The sequence below is a fragment of the Pimephales promelas genome, chromosome 7 (genome assembly GCF_988280905.1).
Source record: "Pimephales promelas chromosome 7, fPimPro1.hap1.1, whole genome shotgun sequence".
Taxonomy (NCBI): Eukaryota; Metazoa; Chordata; class Actinopteri; order Cypriniformes; family Leuciscidae; genus Pimephales; species Pimephales promelas.
In genome coordinates this window covers 24,844,370-24,863,855 of record NC_142775.1, presented here as the reverse complement: position 1 = coordinate 24,863,855, position 19,486 = coordinate 24,844,370, and the positions used below count along the sequence as shown (strand labels likewise).

At 35.1% G+C, this 19,486-nt stretch overlaps 2 protein-coding genes and 1 non-coding gene across 3 annotated transcripts; 1 reads left to right on the top strand and 2 right to left on the bottom strand.

The window, feature by feature from the left end:
* Positions 1-2: 2 nt before the first annotated feature.
* Positions 3-12,243, bottom strand: esyt3 (extended synaptotagmin 3). The gene is made up of 23 exons (XM_039655534.2): positions 11,687-12,243; positions 10,688-10,729; positions 10,417-10,551; positions 10,224-10,300; positions 10,048-10,117; positions 9,136-9,225; positions 8,975-9,030; positions 8,236-8,356; positions 7,958-8,134; positions 7,070-7,152; positions 6,929-6,977; positions 6,656-6,745; positions 6,376-6,438; positions 6,211-6,270; positions 4,799-4,870; positions 4,596-4,682; positions 4,300-4,449; positions 3,237-3,634; positions 2,786-2,884; positions 2,550-2,681; positions 1,040-1,145; positions 884-933; positions 3-741 (listed from the first exon to the last, which is right to left on the bottom strand). Exons 1-23 carry the CDS (start codon positions 12,005-12,007, stop codon positions 702-704), a joined length of 2,568 nt encoding a protein of 855 aa, XP_039511468.2. The 5' UTR covers positions 12,008-12,243; the 3' UTR covers positions 3-701.
* Positions 12,244-14,450: 2,207 nt separating this feature from the next.
* On the bottom strand, positions 14,451-14,563 carry trnal-caa (transfer RNA leucine (anticodon CAA)). The gene is made up of 2 exons: positions 14,526-14,563; positions 14,451-14,496 (listed from the first exon to the last, which is right to left on the bottom strand). It is a non-coding gene; the product is annotated as a tRNA-Leu (tRNA).
* A 764-nt stretch (positions 14,564-15,327) lies between these two features.
* On the top strand, positions 15,328-18,740 carry dhrs12 (dehydrogenase/reductase 12). The gene is made up of 10 exons (XM_039655539.2): positions 15,328-15,514; positions 15,657-15,790; positions 15,987-16,069; positions 16,153-16,245; positions 16,470-16,551; positions 16,776-16,837; positions 17,133-17,237; positions 17,655-17,745; positions 17,826-17,963; positions 18,357-18,740. The coding sequence occupies exons 1-10, from the start codon at positions 15,459-15,461 to the stop codon at positions 18,467-18,469; spliced, it is 957 nt and encodes a 318-aa protein (XP_039511473.1). The 5' UTR covers positions 15,328-15,458; the 3' UTR covers positions 18,470-18,740.
* The last annotated feature ends 746 nt before the right edge of the window (positions 18,741-19,486 follow it).

Here is a 19,486-nt window from a genome sequence, read left to right as displayed (position 1 = left end):
TTAAACAAAACTAATTGTTTTATTGCAATGTATTACACCCTTATACAACTGATATCTTTGACATTCAAAAAAGTCTATAAACACAATCCACGTGCTATTCCACATCTTACTTACAAATATAACAATAAATCAATACACTTCTATTTTTTATTAGTCCAGAAAGATATTGCTGGAAAAATAGATCTTGGGAATCCAGAATTCCATTGTAACAACCAAAAATAATACTTCATACTTTGAGATGTTTTTATATCATATTTGTCTCTATATTAAGGAATTCCAAAAGTTGTCCTACCATTTCATGAGTTCATACTGAAATTTATATATATATATATATATATATATATATATATATATAAACCTGTTTTGAAGACATGGACATAAAAATAGAAAAGACTGAAAGTCATTTCAAGAATCACTGTATCACATAAAAAGACTGCAAATGCATAAAACTCAAAGTATAAATGTGAAAATAGATAACGTATAAAATTGTATCCTACAGTATGGCATAATGGTCAACATAAGCAATGAAGAGGAAATTTTGTGTAGAATTTGGAATAATGTATTCAAATCACCTTTAAAGTCAGTGTTAAAGTGCTCAGTCTGTCTCATCTGGGTAGCTCTCAGTAATGGTTAAAAGATAAAATTACAAGATTAATAATACATTTTCTAAGTTATTTTGCTACTAGTTGACCTCTGTTTTGCTAGTTTGTCTTCTTTAGCCCGGGGAGAGAGAGTTCGTACCTGTTTGAGAGAAAAAGTTATACATAAACACAAACCATTTGTATGCCGTATTAGTAAAAAAAAAAATGCAGTGGGGTAAAAGGTAATGCCAAATTGTATAAACAAATAAACAAATTTCCTTGACCACATTTCCTGTCCTTACCATTCGGTGGAGCCCTTGATCAGATCTATTTCAGACATATCAATCAAAACCTTTTGAAAAATATAAATAACATTTTTAATGTCAACATCCTGATAATGCTTTTAGTCTATCACTGCCTCATGTATTCATGTCAATCCACGTTCTTCATCTACTTACCATTCCAATCTCCTTCCGCTCTCTTTTGTGAAGCATTTTATTGTTTTTTACTGCAACATCCAACTTTCTGGTTCTTGCTTCCTCCGGTGACACGGAAAACTCAAATCTGAAATGAAGAGTTATTTTATAGATCTTTTTAAAAAAATGAAAATACTTGGTTCTCTTACAAGAGAATCTCTCGTACTGCGCAATATAATAAAAAGGGGCAAAACCTCTTTTCCACGAGATATTGAAGACAAAAAATTATTCTTAATTTTGAATTAATGTAAAACACTTTGTGGTAGCATGCACACATAGGCAAGACGGCTCGCGTGCCTATTGGCTGTCCTGCGGTTTCTGCAGCAGCCTATAAAGAGAGGCCCTTGGTGACGTCAGATCCAATGGGGTGCCGCGCCGTGAAAAGCGCCATATTCAGCGGGTCCCTGAGCCTTCTCCAGACCGTGAAAGCTCGCCGGTTTACCCGCCAGCTTCACTCGAGTCGCTCACCAACAGACAGCGCTCTGCTTCCGCCATTATTGACGACGAGATAGCTCCATTTGAAGACGAGGCCAGCTGCTCTATCCTGGCGTCGGACAGTGAGGATTGGGCGAGCTCTGTGCCCGAGGCATGGCCTCATCGTGGGCTTGGTCTAGCGGGATTACCTTGCAGGATATCTGTATGGCGGCAGGCTGGGCCTCCTCGTCTACATTTATAAGGTTTTTTAACCAAGAGGTTCCCGCCTTACAGGCTAAACTACTTTCAGTCTAAAAATCATTATTGTATGCCCCGTTGCTTCGGCTCACAATACTAAAACCGCTTGGCCACCGCTCACTGATCGATAAAATAACTCCATGGGCAAATGTAAGACCCATACTTTTACCCATTTCAGGCCAAACATTTTCACCCTGACTTTGTGGAACACTGTTGATGGGATTATCTCCCTTAGGACGCTAACTTAGTGGGAATGACACTTCTAGCCTCTCTTCTCATACTCTTTGTGAGTCCCTGGTGATTATGCACTATATGAGCCCTGGGCATGGGCGTTTTACACCGTGTTCCTCAAGAGTAAGATTTTATGCAGTACGAGAGAACCTTTTGTAAGAGAACGTAACCTCGGTTCTTTCTAGAAGAGGGAAAGAATCCTGCATATCTTTGCCAGACCTGCAACACACTCTGGTTCGCTTTGGCGATACAAAAATCAGGTCATCTAACTATATTTATAGGCCCAGGCCATGAGGTGACATAGTGGCCGCGAAGTGCCCTTCACCAAGGACCTCTCTCGATAGGCTGCTGCTGCTGTTGCTGCAGGACAGCCAATAGGCACGCAAGCCGTCTTGCCTATGCCTGCATGCTGCCGCAACAGGTTTTACATTATTTCAAAATTAAGGATAATTTTTGGCTTCAATATTTTGTGGAAAAGAGGTTTTCCCCTTGCGTAAGATATCACGCAGTACTCGTTCCCTCTTTTAGAGAGAACCGAAGTTACGTTGGTAACCGAGTATGTTTTCAAGAAGTGAAAAATGGCTCTAACATCTCATTGAAGACAGGGTTCACAGTCTTCTTTTTAACTGGAGTGCGCTTGCGGTGTTTCCACGTCAGATCAGGTAGGAGATACATGCGGACGTACGTGTCAGAGCCATTCTCGCTGCAGGAGAACAGATCCCTAAGGAGTCATGAAGAAAGATAATAGTTTTTATGATTCTTTCAGCTGTGTGGTAAAATAATTCAAAAGTATATATATAAAAAATGGAGACATAGGCATCTCACTTGCAGCAGGTGACCATCACGATGAGCCGCTTCCTTAAGGTGGCATAACGCAATGTGAGTTGGATCTGCCCGAAGCTGCCCTGATGATTCAAGATGGCCCTTTAAATTAACATATAAACTCATTGGTGAAATTTTTAAAGATTGGAAAGATTTATGTAGAACAAAACATTTGAACGGTTATTGAACTGAAATGACTTGAGCTAAATAATTACATTATTGTCTTCTATAAGACTTGCTTATAGATTAAAATAAGCTTGTTTCATAATTTGATTAACTCTCACTATTATTGAACTAAACTGAATCAAAACTGAATTGACTTGAGCTGAATATAGACACAGTGCTGCTTTATAGTTAAACTGAGTTTACTTCATAGCACTGCTTCATATGTGTATTGTATTAAGCGCAATATAACTAAAAAATTAATCAAAATAAGTGTCACCATATTACATACTCAGGATAAGGGACATTAGTGTCTGTTAGATCAAAGCGAGATGAAGCTATTGAGTTCTCTGACAACAGGCTGTGGGAATCGTAGCGACGCATTTGACCAGGGGTTGACGGGTTCGAATCCAGTGCCTCTGTGCCCACGAAAGTTCTTCGTCGGTACGGGGGATACTCTGCTTGCAGTTCATTAGAGGAGCTAACTGTAAATGGCATAGGGACAGGAACAGTCTGTGTTCTGGAGAGTGGGATAGATGAAACGGGCACTTTTTCTTTCTGGTTGCTCTGTATGGTCTGAACTGGAACTGGAGTTGGAGGCTCAGGGGGAGTTTGGCTCGATGAGACTTTTGCCTTATCCTGAGCTGGTGGAGTGACAACCTTTGGTTCCCGTTTCTCCAACGTAAGGATCTAATTGAAGCGAAAGGTGTTAAGTCATTGTTATATTTACCAGCAAATATTATATTCATTATTAATTTATGTCTTAATACACAATAAAACATATCTACAATAGAACTATATTTACACCAAATCCTATTTAGAGGGAGACTCCAACCAAAAATGTTAATTCTATCATTTATATATATATATATATATATATATATATATATATATATATATATATATATAGGAACACCATACTAATACTATGTGTTTGACCCCCTTTCGCCTGTTCAATTTGTCCATGTACCACTGAACAAAAATTTAAATAAAATGAATTCATTCAACCATTTAAATTAATTTGTGTCAATAATAATTAATAAATGCATATATAAAATACATTCTTATTAGTTCCTTATTTATTCATATCCTTTAATAAGTATTTTGTCATTTTTACAAATTGTAATGTTGAAAATTGTAATATTAACCTATATTAATATATGATGTAAAGTCCATCTTTGTTTGTGATAACTAATACTTTAATGTTAACATATTTAACCTTACTGTTAAGTGTAACCAATATAATAAATTATAAATTAATAATACATTTTAAACATTTGATTTTAAGTTTTAGTGCTGTGTTTGAGCTTCTAAATTAAAAAATAAATAAAATCTGCTTTAGTTCAATCGCTCACCCTGAGAACAGCTTTCATCTTGATCTGGCTATTGGCTCCAGAGCGCTCAAGCTGAAAACGCTGGTCCATTGTCATGTCAGAAATATTGAGCAGCCGGACCAATGGCAGAGTGAGTTTGCCCAATGAGGATTTCTTCTCATGTTCCTTTACCTGAGGTCACATCAAAATTATAGATTTTATTTTCAATATATTATATAATAATGAAATCAATACCTGATTTTTGTTATATTTATCAAGCCTTTTGTATTGAAGAACAAGAAAAATTGTAAAATTGATTATTTTAAGACATGGTTTACCTCAACATTCAACACTTGGTTGTTCACACTGTGCACAAAGAATGTGAAGCATTCATCATAAGTCGGGTCTTTTGTGGCATACACAATCTGTCAAAACAAATACAAACACTGCAGCTTCTAAATATCTGATACACAATGTTAAAAAAAAGGAAAAACTGAAGGGGACTGGCATTAGAATTATACATTCCAAATAAGTTAAATACCTTGCTTTTTTGACTTTGCTGATTAATGGAAAACTCCACGTATGAGTTAGGATCATTAGTTCTTCTGGTGAGCTGAAATTAAAAATGGACACAGTTGTAAATAAAGCTTACTTAGGGAAATACACATTTTGATGATGTATATTCCAAGTAACCCAAATCCATCAATGATTTTCCATGACTTTTCCTTAAACTTCCCAGTTGTATGTGATTTTTTTTTTTTTTTTTTACAAATCTAGCACAGATTTCCATTTAAGTCAGGGAGTGACTAAGTCAAGTTATAGACAAACAATTATGCTTATCAGTGTAAAAAATGTTGATAGTGCGACAAAAAAAAAATGCTTATGGATGATTATCAAGTTTAAATTAAAAACCACATCAAGCCAAAACCAGTTCTGGCATCTACAAAAAAAAAATTAAAAAATTAAAAACACATATATATATATATATATATATATATATATATATATATATATACATGTTATATATATACAAATATATATATATATATATATATATATATATATATAATTCAGAGAATGTGTTCAGGAAAATGACTTGACCAGCAGATGTCTGGCCAAATGTCAAAATAGGTTTGTAATTCACTGAACTCGCATCATGAAAAGTCCTAATGTTTCACATTTTGATTTGCATGATGTGTATATGTGGTTAACGTGATCATTTTCATAGCTGCCACTGGTAGAAACTAGATGAACAGGTCGTTACAAGCCGAAAGAAGCAGAAGCAGAAACAGAAATGAAAACCTGCGCCTTGACTTTATCATGCTCACAGTTAAAATGGTATGATATAATCTTTGGAATGCTCTCTATTCAGTACAACATGGCAGGAGGCTGCATTCCAAACACATGAGAAGGAATAAGAGCCAAATTCCTAGATATCTAGCATTTTGACCTACCAACAGTAAAAGGGGGAAAAAAATCACCTTGTTCATGAGTAAGCCTAGACAAACTTTTCAGAAAGGCTTAAAATAATAGAAAATTTTATTATCATTTACTCACATCCATTTATTAACAGTGAATTTTAGTTCAGTTTGAAATTTCAGTTTGTTCCTTGTTTGGCTTCAGAAGCTTGATATTTTTATAGTTTTTAATGAGGCCTTTTTGGAGATGGACATAAACCATAATTGCATTTTTTTAACTCTATTTGTCTTCTACTGAAATAACAACACAGGTTTGTAACAGCACAAGGGTGAGTAAGTGATGACAACATTTTTATTATTGCATTAATCCTACCTGGAAAGTTTGTTAATTTACCCATGTAAGCTGGATTGATTCTGAGAAGCTCAAAAGTAGATTCTTCCCCCATAAAGTCAGGGACAATAGTGGATGAAATGAAGTTTTTTGAAGAAATGACTGCAAACTGTGTATAATAAAGGAGTTGAGGCAATTTCTTACCCGGGCCACTTTGGGTTGTTTTCCATGCTTCTCATTATGAGTAAATTCATGTTGTTCTTTCTGAAGTCAAAGAAAATGGAAACCTAATTACAATTGTTTTCAAGTGCTGTGTTATAATAGGCTGGCAGTCTTTTAAAACTGCTCTCATTGTACAAGTATACTCACAGGCAGATTGGAGGCACTATCTAGATATACTGCCAGCATGGCGCAAGCGAGCCCATCACTGGTCTGAACGGTGAAAATAAACAAATTAAAAGAAAACATATATGAAAAGAAACTTAAATGTGACCCGACACAGTTTGATTCTTTAGATATTCACATAACACATATTTTGTTAAACACACTACTTAAATCATGGCACATATTTTTCAACTATCTGCCGCAGTATCTAAATCAATACAGGTAACTAAGGTAACTATAATAAATGCAATAAATACAAGCTTACCTCTTTCAGCAGTTCGGGGTTTGTGAGCAAGGAAAACCACTGCAATTTCAAATGTATCTCGCCAGTCTCAGTATCCTCCAGAGTGTACCACTGCAAATCAAAGTCACAACTTAGTGAACAAAAAAAAAAAAAAACCTGATTACAGTACATCATGTTATATTTTAATACTTTTTTGTCAATGTTCAGAGAAGTATATATATATATATTTTTTTTTTCTCTCATTCCAATCAACTATCATTAAAAGAGCATTGATTCTATCTTTCTAAAGCTCACCTTGTCTATCTCTCTGTCTTTTCTCACATCTCCGCAATCCAAACTGAACCTGTAGCAGACAATCCAACATCTCACACTCTATCACATAAAATGGGTAAAATAATGACTATGAGCATCTCATAGGAGCATAATCATCATTACCTGCCCAAAAAGTCATCAGCGTCTGTGTCTTCGTCATAAAGTTCCACTTCCAACTCCTGTCCAGGAGCTTCATGAATGACAAACTATTGAAATCAAATATTAATGAGATCTTCACATTGACTATCTGAAATGACTTGTGGGTTCCATTTCTGTTCCCAGGACATTATGTGTACAAATATGCATAAAAAAGAACTCTAAGGTACATTTTATCATTAAGTGTCCTGCACTTTAATCTAACAGAAAATGTAAACTTTAATGCTAAATTTTAACATAAAATATGATTAATATCCATTGGAAATCTTTTTCTTTTCATTGTTGTGTTCCTCCATATCCCATTTCTGCTACATTTTTTAACAAAACAAAACCTTACAGAAACCTGATCAAAACACTAGATTTAAATAGAAACATGATTTATTTTAACTGATTTATAGGCCTTTGTTACCCAATGTTAATAGTAATATATATATATATATATATATATATATATATATATATATATATAAAATAATGTTAAAGCTCAATTTCTTTAATTATGTTTAGTCTATCATTAATCCAATTGTTTAACAAATTGCATTATTAAAAACAATAATAAACTTGAGGCTTGAGTAGCCTTTAATAGGAACAAAAAAAAAATTTAGAACGGCACAGTTAAAAATTTATTTAAAACAAACATCTCTTTGATACTAAAAAAAAGGAATTATTGACAAATTTTTAAATATTCTTTTTAAAAGACACAAGTTTTGGTAACAGGACTGAGAAAAATACATCCATCTTCCCCTTAAAAACCATGTAAAAATAAAATAAAATTAGCCAAGATGGACCAATACATATTTTGAATGGTTAAATAATATGCGTTATTAGATTCAGTTTTAAAATAATAATAATTACCTCATAAACATCATTCCAGCGTGGATTCAAATTTTCTTTGATGGTCTTTGTTTTGAATTGCTTGTTCCCAACCCTTAGCACAGTATATGGATCTGACTTGCCCTTTACTAGTCCCATCATGTGTGTGTCCTTTGCTACAAGATTCCGAGCCTCTAAAACATGGACCCGTACAACACCCTAAAGATGTTCACATGGTGTAACTTATTCTCCAGTTTTAAACACACACAAAAGCTTTTTGACTGATTTTGGTAATGGGAACCAATCATTGCCAGTCTTACCCGAGGAAGAGGAAACTTCATTTGGTCGACCTTGACTTGGTCAATCAAAGGGATGCACATCCGATTGGGCAGAACCATGAGAGAGGCGATGATGTCCACAATGGCTGATTCTGACATATGACTAAAGAGTAAATAGAGATTCCGATTTAAATGTTGTTGAGGAAGACTTTATATCACGTTGCATATCAATTAAATGTGGCTGGATTACTCAGACTGCAATAGTCTTATAGCCCAAAAAAAAAAAAAGGACACCTTTAATCCTTATCATTACTACCTGTCCTATTTATCCCTCCACACACTGGAGGCTTTCAGGCTATACACAGTCGTCTATATATAAACTTGCATGACAACATTCCATGTCCTGAAGCAGTTTTGAGGATGAGTGTAGGTGGCCAACTTGTTTACTGCTTTTTTTTTTTTTTTTTTTTTTTTTTCATTGTTTGTTAAGCCACTCCAGCTTTAATGTGATCAAGTTGCTCATGCTTATTACAGGGCTGACTGCTTGATAACACAAAGTATACACACAATTAAAAGCACAAAGTGCTTTAGTTATGAAATAATGCAATAATTATAATTTAATACGTCTAAGATAACATGTATCTAACTACAAAAAGAAAAAATCCCATTATTCTGACAGATTTCATAAATACAACAAATGGACATGGTCATTTTAACATTTTAAGGAGCTACACACATATTATTGAGTGACAAGCAAAACTATTAATATCTGTGAACGTACCTTAGCCCTGGACCATCCAAAAGGTTAGTCATTCCAGTCCAATTGACTTGCAGAGCCTGGAAATGTAATTTAAAATGTTCATGTTTCGCTAATCAACTCATGACACATTTTTTTTTTTTTTTACTTTGAACATGCCAATTGCTTGCAATATCCATACTCACGGGTCGGCGAATGAAAAACATGGTGACTCCACCTACAAGGGGTGCCTGGCCAATCAGAGGCTCGAGAATTACACGTAGCATTCCCTGAAGCTGAAGGAAAAAAATAAACATTCATAGTTATTAAAAACTTGTATACATTAACTGTAAATACTCTCAAATGATGAAAAACAAACATATGGACACAGATAATAAATTTTTTGGTACATTGTGGCTGAGGGTTCTGCAAGATGAGCTCAAAAAAAAACCTCCTGTCCACTATTATTCAAAAGTTTTTTGTCAGTATGATTTTTTTTTTTTAAGTACATTAAAACTTTTATTCAGCAAGGATACATTTATCATCTTTTGATCGATCAAAAGTGACAGTAAATACATGTATAATGTCACAATACATTTCTATTTTAAATAAATGCTGTTCTTTTGAACTTTCTATACTTTAATCTGAGAAATATTTATTACAGTTTCCTCAAAGATATTGAGCAGCACAACTGTTTTCATCATTGATGATGATAATAATAGTAAATGTTACTTAAGCATCAAATCAGCATATTAGAATGATTTCTGAAGGATTGTGTGACACTGAAGACTGGAGTAATGATGCTGAAAATTCAGCTTTGCCTCACAGGAATAAATTACATTTTAACATTTTTTTTAATGTAATAATATTTAGCAATATTACTGTTCTACTGTATTTTTGATTACAAAAAAATGCAGCCTTGTTAAAAATAAGAGACCAGAAAAAGATAAGAAAAAAACAAAAACATTTCAATAGTAGTGTATATCAAATATGTGACCTCATCTGACTCAAAGTCAACATTTGAACATCAAAATTAAAAAAAAAAAAAATGCCTATCGATTACTATTAAACTATTTAAAAAGTTTTTGTTTTAACATTCATTACATTCCATCACTAACCTGAAGCCCTTTGACTCCAACTTTGATGGCTGGTTTAACATCTGCATCAATGTCCACATCAGCATCGTAACTACAGTGGATGAAAGAAAAAGAGAGTCTTAAAACATTTCAGAAAGTGATGGACTGTAGTGATAAAACCACACATTATAGCAGTCATATGGGCAAGCAAAGCTTACACAATGTTGAAGTCAAGGATGACCTCTCTTGTTTCCAGCTCATGTGTGTACACTCGTACTCCAGTAACAGTTGGAGCCTGAAATGCAAATACACCCTTGTAAACTCTATATTTGATCGCTGAAATAGTTATAGTAGAGGGCTATCACGGTCTAATCGTAGTTAAGCACACAGCGCCAGATTGTGGAATAGTACCTTCTGTCCCATGTGAACTTTAGTAAAGCTGAAGGTCTTCAAATGGGTGCTGGATGATCTTACGGCCGGCTGAATGTTTTCAATGAGAAGCTTCTCCATGTACATGCCAAAAAATGGCCATGCCTGCTGGAGAATCTACAACAAACAAGCACATTTAGAGACACGCATTTAAGGTAGAAATATCGAAAGTCTAAACTCCCACATGCAGACACATTTATGAGGTCTGCAAAAATATGTCAAGGGCAAATAACTTCTACGGCAGAAATCTTACCTTGTTAATCCAAGCAGCCTTCTCAACATCTGCAAAATCAATCTATCAGGGCAAAGAATACGAATACAATAATTGGACACTTTTAGTTTCAAGATCAAGTTGTTTAAATATGAATTCATTTTCACCATATTAAACTAATTCCCTTTAATTCTGTTTTTCTTTCAGTTTTTAGATTAATTCCTAAATAAGTTTGAATGCCTCTGAAATATATATATATATATATATATATATATATATATATATATTGTGAAAGGATCAATATTCATTAATAACTTTATGATGTTCAGATGGGCTATTTAAATAGAAAACACCAGTTTTTTAGTCAGGCATTTTTTATTTTATTTTATGGTATCATGGATATGTGTGCCTTTGTAATCTTTTCATATCAAAATCTACGGTAAAGATCGGGTGTGTTATTTCACACTCTTATTTTAGAGAGCAGCCTGACAACCTGAGACGGGTTACTTTTTTTTACAGAGAATGAGATCCCAAAATAAAAATTTTGTCTTAATTGATTTATGGTGTCACAAACATTCTTTAGATATTTGACAACCTCACATCTCCTTTTCTTTAAGATTAGACTGGAGTAGCAAATGTAAAGACTAATTTGAAACTGTACAGGTCCACTAAAATGGTTTTACACCTAACCAATTTTGTGTATTTATTTATTTCAACTTTAGTACCATATTAAAGGGTGTGTCAGATTCTTGTTTTAAAGTATGAAGGGCTTGGTATTTTAATTAAAAAGCTCAAGCTGACATCTTTGTTTGTGATGTTCCCAAAGCAACACAACAAGAAGCCACACCTTTGACAGTTTAATACCATCCAGTTTTGTTTGGATATAAGCAGTAGGCTAATACACAAATACAGTACAGTATTTACCCACCAGCATTAGTTTGCATCTTCAGAATCAACTTACAAATGTATATTTTGCAGGCTGCACTTAAAATTAGAATTATCCCAGGACATGTTATTAAAAAAGTCAAGAAGACCACGCACCCAAGCTGGCATGTTCATGGACTTGAGTTCAGTGTTGATCACGTCCTTCTCGTTTTCCAAAAAGTCAATGGCTGTATCGATCCTCCGATCTTTCCACCTGCGGTTGTTTCTCCACATTGTCCACATCAGAATGCTCAGAAGAATCCAACTAATGCTGAGTCCAAGCGAGCCGGTCAGGTACACGGGATAGCACAGGATAATCGCCTTTATCATGAACATCATGAACTCCATGATCATCTGATTGACATCCTTTACACTGAGTCCCTGTGGATCTCCATCAGAGGTGGAGGGCTCTTGACCCTCAGTGACTGGAGCACTCATTGTGACTGATATGGAGCCTGATTCTTATTTAAACAAGTAGCGAGCGTTTGAATTCACATCATCGACTGTCGATCGATCGCTAAACAAACGTTTTACAGGCTGTTTGAAACCAAATCCAACCATCAGATGCAGTTTGTAAACAGAAAATTTACCGAGATGCGCTCAGCATCATCACAGGTGACCGTCTCGTTCACCAACTGAGATTGTGGAGGCTCTCTGTCAGTTTTTTTTTTTTTTTTTTTTTTGTGAACTTCCGTGTTTCCCATCCATTGGGTTTTTTACCTGGCATGGCCAATAAGTAGACACGCCTAAATTCCACCCTTTTCTCTGTGTGAGAGAAAAAGTAGGCTACAAACTCGTTCATGTAGTAAAGTTGACAAACAGGATCTGCCTCGAAACCAAAACGATTGAAAATGTAAAGTTGTCTGTTCGAAGAGACACATCATTAGCTGATAAAGTGTGCACGGTCGAGATTTATATACTGAAATATAAGGCACATTATTAAGAAATTAGCAACAACAACAGAACAAGAAACATATTAGTTTAAATGACAGATAGCTTAAACTTTTTATTGTCTCTTTAATTAAAACATTCCATCTTTATATGTGCACTTTTTGATTTATTTATTTGTGTATATTCTTACACCAAACATTTAGGAAAACAATGACTTTTAATAAACATTTATATGCCTAGTAGTGGAAATTAACGCCACCATAGCCTAAATATTAATGAAACGCGTTTATTAAGTTATAATGATAATTTCTCCATTTAGGCCATATATTTTTTAATTAAAATTTGGACCTGAGCTAACATAAACTCTAGTATTTTCATTAATTATTAAATAGCCAAGGCTGCTGTTGTAGTAGGCTAGTTAATTAACTAAATGATCTTATGTAAAGTGTTTCCGTTTCACACGTGAATAGCCAAAACATAGGCCTATTTAATTTTTCAAGATTTCAAAATAGTGTCCCCATCAAGGTTTTAAATAATTGTTATAAATTAAACTTAAGTCGTTGTTGTAGGCTACATTTGGCTTTCATGCAATGTCTTGTGTTTTTTCCAAGAACCCAATAGTTGAATAAACCTTGTCTTGTGCCATCTCGAGGAGCTTCGAAGCCATTGCAATTCAATACAAGAGCATTACTGTGACACTGATAACACTGTGACCTGGATTGGAAGTGGATTATTTGTGTAATTGTATACGCCCGTTTCACACATACTCCGTTTGCAGTGGTGGTGCGAGTTGCGGTGGATATGCGGTGCAGGAGCAGCACGCGCTAATAGCGCTTCTTTCACATATACTGCGTTTGCAGTGCATATAGCCTAACCCAGCAAGCAATTTTGCGTCTAAAACGTCTAATAGCCGCCTAAACACAGCCCAGACGTCTAGGCTAAAACTAGGCTAAATTTGGGCTGTCAGTAAACATCTAATAAACGTCTAAACATCCCAATAGACTCAAAGACGGCTATACGACTACAACAAAACTATGACTAAATGATTCTTTTTACTCAATATAACAGGTTCTCATGATGACGATACATCCAAATAAATTAAATATAAAGGGTTAATTTAGAAAAAGAACATTAACAACTTACAACAATTGCCCGGATTTAAGAAATAAGAAGTAGGCTAATAGCAGATAGATAATCAGCAAGTGCTGGCACGTGAACTGGAGCTTGTCTCATAAATTAACCAAAACTCGGCATAAGGTAGCATGCCTCACAGACCTGAGAAATCTAAAATGTTTACTTCTAAAAATAACAATTCAAAACGAAAGAAAACTCTCATATACTGATAACAACAATTTTGGAAAACAAAATACATGCATTTCTGTTTTTTTCTTCTTTAAAAAAAAACAAACAATTGCTACCCTTTTTTAAATTTCATCTTTCATTCCGAAATAGAATAATGAATGAACGAAAAAGATCTTATTCATTTTGCATTAGCATGAAGCTGCAGCTTCAAAATACATGAATTACTCTTGGAATAACAGTTAAATGCTACAAATATGTTTCTTAATGTGCAGTCTACACAATGCTATCACGTTTTACTTAAGAACATAACACCCTTTAGTAAAATATACTAAATATAATTTGATAAATTTAACAGACCAGTCTCCCTTTTTTCAGTGCACTCTGCGATTTAGGCTACACCTTTACAAATCTTCTCTTGCACATTTTACCTTCATAAAATTATCATATGAAAAATCATGATTAAAGCACATTTGGATATAATTAAATTATATATTTTAAAAGAAAATATATTAACAGTTTTTTTGTTGTTCGGTCTTGAATGCTGATTAATTTAATGATATAAAAATATTTTTTTATTAAATGTTATAGTTTAAACCACAAGTTAATTTTGTATTTATGCTTACTTGCTTCATTCTAAGTATGTAAATCAATTTAAAATACATTTTATGGAGGTATCCATTAAAAGTATTGTCAGAAGTGGGATTCGAACCCACGCCTCCATTCGGAGACCAGAATACCCATGTTAATTATGGAAGGTTTTAACCTTGAGTCTGGCGCCTTAGACCACTCGGCCATCCTGACACTGAGAGAGAGAAGAAAATACGCTGCTATATCTCAAGATATATAGTTGCGCGCCTGTGCACTTACTGTAGGTATAACAGATATAGCTGCTACTTAGGTTGAAACCATAGACTGGTTGAAACACTCGACTTGGCCTAAAAAAAAATACAACCCCACTATGTGGTGGAACTTGGATCTAATAATTTATGTATATCATTTATGTTTTGAAATCTTTTTCAAATAAGCACACAAGCTAACTTTTTTTCATCGAGCAAATTACATGTTTATCGTTTTATGAAGTACGACATTCTCTGGCAAGACAGGCTCTGAGGAATATGCGCAAGTGCGCATGCGTATTGATACCGCGTGTACAACAAAGGTTGCCAGGTCTGCGTAACAAAACGATTCCATAGGCCAATCAAAATAAAAACTGAAAACATGCCACTCCCATTCCTAAAATACATATTTACAGTCACTGTTTAGTATGCTAACAATTTTAACTTGATATTTTTACTACAATTTTACCATCGCTATAGTATTAATCATTAACATATTTTGTTTTCATAAAGAAGCTCACAGAGGCTCAAAGTCGGCTAGTGTCCCTCCCTCACAAAACTTATAATAGACCATTTTTATCATTAGTAGAATATAAAATATTTACAATCATTTCAGGCGAACGTAATTTTTGCAATCTATGTCAACCTCGCTCGCGCAAGTTTGATATTGCGCTGTAAAACCGGGGAATTGGCAACCCTGCGTTACAACACATTCAACATGTGATGTGTTATTAAACGCCACAGGGGCGGGGCTCTGAATACTAACGTTCGCGTGGTTTATGACCAGTCTATGTTTATGATACCACTTTCGAGTGGAAACGAGTGATATCGTAAGTTTCTACAGTCTATGGGTCGTACTCATGTCTCTCTACCGAAACACAGTTTGGTTCCTGAAAGGTCTTCAGGAATATACAAAGTAAGTCATAATCGGTCTGTCTTTTTTCGCCTCAGCCAGCCTGCCCATCACTTTGACATATAACGTTAAACGGTATTCTCCCTAATATCACCATCGATAGTTTGTGCAGTGCTCTAGTTAAAGTCCAGTTTATTGTCATCAGGGGCGGTTATGAGGCAGCAGAGAGGCGCTTCAGCGCTGCGGATCTGGAAGTGAATGTGAGCGGCCGCTCGTTCATCATCACCGGAGCGAACAGTGGCATAGGGAAAGCCACCGCCTACGAAATCGCAAAAAGAGGTGAGAACAAAGACGACTGCCATTCATTCATACTCTTTTATAAGCGAAGATCTTGTACATTCTGTCACCTTTGTTATGACAATTGGACGTTTCAACAAAATGGACACAACAGTAACTCCTACTGGCAAATGATGTGTAGTGCTACTGAAAATCGCAGCAATTCAAAGTTCTTTCAAACGATTTTGTTTTTCTTCAGGGGGGACAGTGCATCTGGTGTGCAGAAATAAAGATCGTGCGGAGGAGGCAAGAAAAGAGATCGTGGAGCAAAGTAAAAATGAGGTAAATGTAACTTAATGCTTTAAATCATTATTTCACATGCGTCTGAAATGGAAGCAATGAACTCTTTGTCTCGTGTGTTTCAGAATGTCCATGTTCACCTAGTTGACATGTCCAGCCCCAGGAAAGTGTGGGAGTTTGCCAATGGATTCTCTCAGAAACACAATCTACATGCTTTGGTGAATGGCTTTAATTTGGAGATATCAACATACCATAATAAGCTAAAGCAGTCGAGTGCATTGCAAAATCACTGTACTGCACAGGGATATTGCTAATGTGATGACTATTATAAAATGGTGTGACAACTAACCATTTTACAGTGTACAACAAAGCATGTGCCATCTGTACATTGTCATCATGTCTCCACTTGTGATTGTACTTGAAATGTGATTTATTGCCATAGATCAATAATGCGGGTTGCATGGTCAATCAGAGAGAACTGACTGAGGATGGTCTGGAGAAAAACTTTGCGACAAACACACTTGGTAGGAAAGTTAATTCATGCTTTTTCTGATCTGATATTGATCATATCTTAACATTTTTCCAATAGGGACCACACAGTATGAGCTCTTACTGCTTATTTATAGTACTGAGTTACAAAGGTCGGAGGATATCCCTTATGGTAGAGAATGTTTTTAGGGTCACCACTTCAAATCTAGAGATAAGATAAAAGAGACCGGTTGGCACACTGATCTTGTTTGTTTTACAGGGACTTATATTCTGACGACAGCACTGATTCCTACACTGAAGAAGTCAGAGAATCCAAGAGTGGTGAGTGTGAAGAAATGCATCAGTTCTCCTGCGTCCTAATAAGTAGAGTAATAAACACGCCGTTTGCAAACAGAGGCAGTGCCACCATTTATCTCTGTTTCCAAACACATTTACACTTACACCAGTGCTGAGATTAACATTCATGCTTTAGAAGTATTTTCATTGTTAGTTCTTGTTAACGAATGTAGTTAACTAATGTTAAACAATGAAACCTTATTGTAAAGTGTTACCATTATTGTTTTTATTTTATTTTAGAATAATTATTTTGATTAATTATCATTTTGTTTTATTACAGATCACTGTGTCATCTGGTGGGATGCTGGTTCAGAAGTTGAATGTAGAGGACCTTCAGTTTGAGAAAGGATCTTTTGACGGGACTATGGTTTATGCACAGAACAAGGTACTACTCTAAATTATAAACTTCTTTAGTAAAAACTTTGCACTGCATTTTTTTTTTACTCTTATTTCATATGTCCATAGACTACAAAAATTAATTCCATAGTCCATAGACTACAAAACCATCATACTTTTGGTGCTAACCAATCCAGTCCATCAATGATAAAAAATAATAGTGGCACAACGCACAAGACAACATATTCACCACAAGACAGCAGCATCACCACTCTGCTTTTGTTACATTGAACATAATTTATTGTTGTCACCGTGTAAGCTTTTATACATCGTGTAGCCTGATTCACTGTCCTCATGTTATTTCTGAGTTTATAGTATGTGAAAAAAAAAATGGATTTAAAATATTGTTTTGATGTTTTCAGTAAAAATTCTAGAGTTGATTAGCTTAAACTGTGACCTTTCTCAGAGGCAACAGGTGATCATGACCGAGCAATTCGCAGCTCAGCACAAGGAAATCCACTTCTCATCCATGCACCCCGGCTGGGCAGACACCCCAGGTGGGCAGCGTGTTTATACAATAAGATATTGTGTATCTCAGTCGCTACAATATTGTTTTGGATCTGTGTTCTGTCCACAGCGGTACAGTCATCCATGCCTGATTTTCATGCGAAAATGAAGAATAAGCTCCGTACTGAAGCTCAGGGCGCTGACACAGTGGTGTGGCTGGCTATGTCAGATGCTGCCAGCAGGCAGCCCAGTGGCCTCTTCTTCCAAGGTCAAGCATCTTTATAAAGTGTGCAGTTATTTGTCATTTTGCAGCAGTGTTGGGGTTAAGGCAAAGTACATGTAACATGTGTGATGTAATCAGATTACTTTTTCCAAGTAACTAGCAAAGTAATGGATTATTTTTTAAATTTACAACAAAATGTATAAACCAAACAAGCAAGCCTAGACCAGATGAGAAGTTACAAAATTAGTTACTTTTAGTAACTTAATATTGTAAATGGATTACTTTTAAAAGCAACTTCACCCAGCACTGTTTAGCAGAAAGTGTATGTTAGTTTGCTGATCACATCTTTTGAATATGTCTTTATGTATAGCAGACTAAAGGTCTCTTTAACATGTAACTGATCGTTGCCCTCTCTTCCACAAACGGATTCATCTGCAGACAGAAAAGCTGTTTCTACGCATCTGCCTCTGGCCTTCTCCAGGTCCTCTCCAGCTGAAGACCAGAAGCTGATGACCACGCTGGAGGAGCTCGCCATCAAATTCAAGTGTTAATCGGTTGAGTTATTGGCTGAATCATTCCTCACAGAGATTGTGATGTTCATTCTTAATAATGCAGAGATGTGAGAAGCTCATGATTTCTATACCAAATCAGGCTAACCAAAACAACCTAAAATGTATATTCAAAATATTTCAAATTTATTGTCCATTCTTCTGAACAAATACATACTAGTTTAAGGCTACTAATACATGCACTTCTGCTTTTTGGAATTGGCAGTTGTATGAGTTTCTTGATTTAAAAGTAAAATGGCTGTGGTTAACATTATTCCAATGTGTTTTCTACGTAAATTGCAAAGTCATTCCCCAAACAACTACCACAAGGTTTTGAGTATGCATTGATGGTTTGGACAACTATTGCAGTCTGTAAAACAACAGATTATTTGATTCATAAATCTAAAACTGCTGTTCCATAAAACCCCAAATTTTGAATTAGCCTCACAGGCTGGCCAAGAAACTGACATCAAACCTGAACAGCTGTCTGAGAACATGATATACAACACTACCAATAACCTGTACTCACACTATCATACAAATAAATAGATGACTGTTTCAAACTGAAAAAAAAAAAAAAAATTCAAACTGAACAAATAAATATGAAGATGAACATATACACAAATATTATAGATGTGTTGCCTCTTATACACACACTAACAAACGAGTTTACAATTAACTAGCTAATTATTGACTAAAAAATGTTGTTAAGCCAATTTGTGGCTATTAATGTGATTTTTAATAAAATATGAAAATAGTGAATCTGTCTGAATCTTTTAGACAAATTGAATTTATTTACATTTGTATTAACAATTATGAGCTTTACATAAGACTTTCTTATCAAAACAACTGATCAGATCATGTTTATGTAGGATTTGACATTTTTTAAGAGCCATTACAAACAAAAAGAATCTGACTATCATGTGACAAAAAATAAGGGAATTTAATTCAAGGTGAACAAAGACTTTACTCCCATTACTTGTCAAAAGTTTGGGGTCAATAAGATTTTCTTTAGTGAAT

Coding starts and splice junctions, on each gene's coding strand:
- esyt3 (XM_039655534.2), bottom strand. CDS start 12,007: ATGAGTGCTCCAGTCACTGAGGGTCAAGAGCCCTCCACCTCTGATGGA. Junction 10,730..11,686: donor CCATGAACATGCCAGCTTGG/GTGCGTGGTCTT, acceptor TTGCCCTGATAG/ATTGATTTTGCAGATGTTGA. Junction 6,978..7,069: donor GCTGATGACTTTTTGGGCAG/GTAATGATGATT, acceptor TGTCTGCTACAG/GTTCAGTTTGGATTGCGGAG.
- dhrs12 (XM_039655539.2), top strand. CDS start 15,459: ATGTCTCTCTACCGAAACACAGTTTGGTTCCTGAAAGGTCTTCAGGAA. Junction 15,515..15,656: donor GGTCTTCAGGAATATACAAA/GTAAGTCATAAT, acceptor TATTGTCATCAG/GGGCGGTTATGAGGCAGCAG. Junction 16,838..17,132: donor AGTCAGAGAATCCAAGAGTG/GTGAGTGTGAAG, acceptor GTTTTATTACAG/ATCACTGTGTCATCTGGTGG.